Raw genomic sequence first — 5,059 nt, 5'->3', positions numbered from 1 at the left:
ACTGGTAGTATGGACTCAGAGAATGGGGCTGCTTTGAGGTGCTCCCTCTGATGACAGGAGAAATAAATGATTAACTCGTCCAAAAACAAAATATTATAAGTAGTGTGTCCTTTCTGCCTTAGCTTCAATATGTCGAAAGGACATCTGGGTGGGAGAAGAAAATGTATTAAAATCCTGGCTCAGATTAAAAAAAGAAAAAGATGCAACCATGTCCCCTGTTAGAATCTAAGGTTCAGGACTATACTGAGAGGTAAATGATTTCAACCCCTCCTCCCCAAGAGGCGTCACAAACCTCCGCTAAGCTGAGGAGAAGGTAGGTTCCACCTAGACCAGCATATCCGAAGGCCCCTAGGGGGATGCACCTTTTGTAAGAATAATAATAACCTCCAGGTATCAAATGTGTGTATCCTTGTGATAAATGCTTTACTGAAACCTTTTTGACAATGCAAGCCTCTTTCTGGTTTTTCTGTCCTCAATGGAGATGGAGAAATGTGATTACTTTTCAAATTTCAAATATTTACATATCTGGTGAAATAAAATGAACACCCCACCCAACCCTACCCCAACACACACACACACACCCTTCTTAGACTTTTATCAGGAAAAAACCTGGCAATGAGGAAGAAACTTTGAGTACACTGGTTCTCATTGTCTCAGGTGCCCCATGCAGAAGGATTTTTCAATTCATGTGGAAAGCCTTAATGAAAACCAGGCCAGAAGAGATGTCTAGTGTCACTAATTCAAAAGGAGCAGGATTAAAAGCTATATTAATAAGAGGACACGCTCCTTATATAGACTAGACAGGGTAATCTTTGGAAAAAAACTACTTCTCTCACAGATGAAGTTTGTTAGTCTTTAAGGGATGTCAGAAGGTGAACTGAAGGCAGGCCCACAGTTGGTGATGTACCCTCACAGCAGGTCCCTTCCACAGGAGAATGCACCCTTCAGAAGGAAGATCAGAGAAAGCTTCCACCAGCAACCAACTCAAACCTGAGGTTGCAGAATATTCTAGACTCAAGAAGTGCCTGGAACCAGAGATCTACATTCTGGCAGGAATAGAGGGAGTGATAGAAAGGGGAAAGGGAGATAGACATGGAGGAGTGGGGCCTAAATAGAGCAGGAGAAGACAAGATGATAAGGAGATAGAAGAAGAGTTAGGAAGGGAGCAAGCCTTCATGGAGACATTCTAAAAGCCCCCAAACTTGGATGACTTGTTCTTCTGAGATATAAGAAGAATGTTAACTATTTTTTTTAAAAGGCACAATTTGTTTCTGCCCCCAACTCTCTATTGCTTTGGGTCCTACAGGACTAATTCATGAAAAAATGACCTAAATCTTCTCCCAGTGGAGTTCAGGGAAGGCGGGAAAGTCAGTATAAGGAGAGGTAGCCATGTTATACCCGATAGCACCAATCCTGCCCCTTGGAGGACAGCTGGGTGGGGAAGAGCCACCACCAGCTGATGGTCCTCTAGCCTCAGGGAGAATATGGCAATTCCCTGACTCCTGTGACCCCCACCCCACCCTCTCAAGAGGGCTGCAGGCTGAGGCCAGAAAGGTCAGGAACTCCCAGAGGTGTAAGTATGTAAACCCTACTAGCAGTTTAAGACTTTTATCAAGCACCTAATATAGACAAACACTGGCTGGGGTTTGAACCTCCACAAAACTTACACTGTTTCCTGCAGATAGTACAAATTATTGCACCCAATACATATGAATTACTGTGCTCAATAAATAGTATGAATTCTTGCCTACTTGAGCCACACCTGCTGCTTTTCTCCTTCAAATTTTATTCTCCACAATTTGGAATGTCTTAGAGTTCTTCAAACACACCATGATCTTTCAGGTATCTATACATATATGTGGTCTCCTCTTCCTGAAACGCCTCTTTCCCTCTCTACTGGAAAATATTTGTCCAGATTTGGGCCCACTGCAGCACAGAGCACGTGTTCAGGAAATGTTTCTGGAATGAATGAATGAATTACTCCTTCACCCTCACGCTGAGTTAATCACTCCCTTCTCTGTGCTACCTTAGAACCTTCTGTGTGTGTCAGTTCTTTCACTTAACACGCCATGTTGCCGATTTACATCTCTCTGTACCCCAGACAGATTCTTTTCCTTGTCACTACCATATCAAATTTACTTTCCAATGGCACTAATACAGCTGCAGGTGCTCATGGTGACACCACATAAGATTTTCTGCCTTCTGGTGTGCGTCCAAAGAGAAATGTCTACCCACCTTGTTCCTTCCCCCTTTTAGGGGAAAATCCACTACAGGGCATTTACCCAAATAATCCTCTTAATGCGTTTAAAATTTTTTGGGGCATTTGAGTTTCCCTCTGAAGAAATGAAAAAAAAAAAAAAGTGTTCAGTGTGTCCCATCCCCACCCACTCCAACCCCCCCGCCTCCGGTCTCCAGCCAAATACGTACCTGCGGCAAGGGCATTTCTGTTGCCTCTGAAATCTTGTAATAAATATCCAAAGAAATGGCACCAAGTCTTCACGCCGAGCGACTCACGGAATGGGCCCCAGAAACCCGTCAGACGGAGCAGCCGTGTGTCTGCTTAGTCTCGCGAGGCGTCCTGGGGCGAACACGAGGGCCTCTTGTGTGGCCCATTGTCCCGAGTCCGCCTGGGGGGGCCGGGGCTGCGGGGAGAGCCGCCTACAGTCTGTCCCCGAAGTTGTCCAGGGCTGGGATGCCTTCCTTCAGCCCTCTGTACTTGCATGTCTCTGTTGGGACCTGGCAGGGGCGGCTGGGTCGTCGAAGGGGTCTGCGGACGGAGTGCGCCGGGGGTCAGACACGCCCTGGGGAAGGCCTGGCCGCCCGTGTGAGACCAGAGGTCAGCAGTGAAGCCAAAGGACCCGTTGATGGGCGGGCAAGTAGGCCTTCCCGACACACATGGGGGTGCCGGCCACCTGGCACTCCTCCAAGACGGGGCCCTGCTCCCTGTTCAGGACACCAGAGATGCCCCCAGCTCTTGTTGAGGACGCTTGCTCTCCACAAAGGCGTGGGCTGCAGGAGCCGGGCCGCGGTCAGCCCCTGGCGTCGGGGCACGGCCTGTAGTGTGGAGGCTCTGCATGGCGTCTGCGTGCCACGACCCGAAGTGGACGTGAAGCGCACGCCCCGCGCGTTCTCGCACAGCGCCACCTCGGCCGCCGCGCTGTAGGTGATTCCTTGAGGTACTGCGTGCCCGTGGTGACGTGGTTGAGGATGTTGGGGCCGGCACTAGAGGGCCCAAAGCACCAGATCTTGGGGGCTTCGGGCATGTCCCGCTCGTACTTCTCGGCCGGGAAGCAGGCCCCTTGCTTGAGGCCCTGGTGGGCAGAGACCTCGCCCTGGTCAGTGTCCTCCGCCAGGCCTTCGGGGAAGGCTGTGCCTTCCTGTAGAGCTGCTTGTGCTTGTTGGGGGAATAGGACGAGCATAGCACTTTCGACACCTCGCTGACGGTCTCGTGGTACAAGGCGACTGGGTGGAATTTCTCAAAGGGAATGCAGGCGTAGTCCTCCCCTAGGTCCTTCAGGCAAATCTCCAGGTGCAGCTCACCGGCCCCCACGATGATGTGCTCCCTGAGCTCCTCAGTGATGCTCTGCACCATGAGGTCCAGTGTGGCCAGCCGCTTCAGCCCCTCCACCAGCTTGGGCAGGTCGGCTGGGTTTTTGGCCTCCACGGTGACCATGATGACGAGGTTCACGCTGAACGTCATCCCCCGCGCGTTGTGGGCATGCCAAAAGGTGGCAATGGTGCTGGTCTTCACCAGGAACTGGCCCACGCCCAACAGGCCCACGAAGTTCCTGCAAAGCACGTCCTCGGTAGGTTCTATGTAATGCCAGACAGATTCTTGATGACCAGCATTATTTATGTGTATCCTGGTAGGATAAACAGAGTAGTGCCTGAAGTATAGTAGATGCTAACAAATTCTTGTTGAATTGATTTGAACCTTTGTTCACTCTTGGGCATCTGCTTATCCACAGCACTTGGGCATCAGTGCAGTTTGTGTACTGTCCTCAAATGCAGGCGTTTTAATGCTGTGTTTTTCTGGTTTCACATGATGTGGTTGTCCTGAGTGGAAGTCAGCATACAGCTAGTGTTCAGGACTAAGAAGTATATTCAGCTGGTTGTTTTTGATTTAGATCCTTGTCTTGAACTCTAAATTTTTAATTAGTTAAAGATCCAGGTAGCCTTTGGAAATGCAGACTCTAAAGGCCTGTATTTCATAGACATGGGTTATTTGAGTTTCAGCAGCCTTTGGAAGTCCTGAAGTGGCCTTGTGCACTGTGAGATCTCCCAGACAAGGTAAGTCCTGGTCTCCCACAGCCATGAGTTCTGGGCTATGGGCCATTCCGCCCAGTCTTTGTATATGAGGGGAATCTGGGGCTTCCTTGAAGGGGAAGAGACCTGGCCAGTGAGCAACCTAGAGGGAAGCAGGATGGCATAGTTGTTAGGAGAACAGATTTTGGAATCAGTAGTGGGTTTGAATCTCAACTCCACCCCTTATTAGATGTGCAGCTTTGGACAAGCTACTGAACCTCTCCTTGCCTCAGTGATGTCTTCTGGAAAATGGGGGATAATAAATAATAGCTATGTCACAGGATTTTCATAACGATTGAGTGAATGTATATAAAAGATCCAGCCCAGGGTAGGTCCTCAGTAGCTGTTGCATCATTCTGTCAAAATTTAGTCTGACTAAAGGTTTGGCATCTCAGTTGGCTTAAGTGCTGTTTCTTTGATTTTGTATATACAAGTCCTTTTTTCATCAACAACTGATGCTACCCCCACCACACTCCCTTTTCTACCACCTGTTACCTTCTTGAAAAATCCAAATGTGTGCTCTGGGGCATCTCTTATATTCTAGGTGCAACTCTTAACTCCAAAGCTCCCTGATGACACTTGGGACATTTTTGGCTATTAATTTATCACATACTTTTCTTGTCTTAGTCTCACTCTCTGTTTCTTCTGGGACTCCAATTACACATATGTTAGATAATTTCATATTGTCCCACAGGTCCTGGAGGCTCTTTAACTTCTTGTAAATCTCTTATTCTTTTTCTCTTTGATCTTAAGA

The 5,059-nt window shown here is 48.4% G+C and overlaps 1 protein-coding gene across 1 annotated transcript; it reads right to left on the bottom strand.

Annotated features, from left to right (window-relative positions):
- Nucleotides 1-3,029: 3,029 nt before the first annotated feature.
- Nucleotides 3,030-4,835, bottom strand: LOC124240791 (elongation factor 2-like). The gene is given in 3 exon segments (XM_046663895.1): nt 3,030-3,364; nt 3,367-3,863; nt 4,801-4,835. Coding segments are annotated over 3 exon segments (867 nt in total).
- Nucleotides 4,836-5,059: the final 224 nt, after the last annotated feature.

The sequence above is a fragment of the Equus quagga genome, chromosome 6 (assembly GCF_021613505.1).
Source record: "Equus quagga isolate Etosha38 chromosome 6, UCLA_HA_Equagga_1.0, whole genome shotgun sequence".
Lineage (NCBI taxonomy): Eukaryota > Metazoa > Chordata > Mammalia > Perissodactyla > Equidae > Equus > Equus quagga.
The sequence above is the reverse complement of the archived record's forward strand: the minus strand, read 5'-3'. Positions and strand labels throughout refer to the sequence as shown.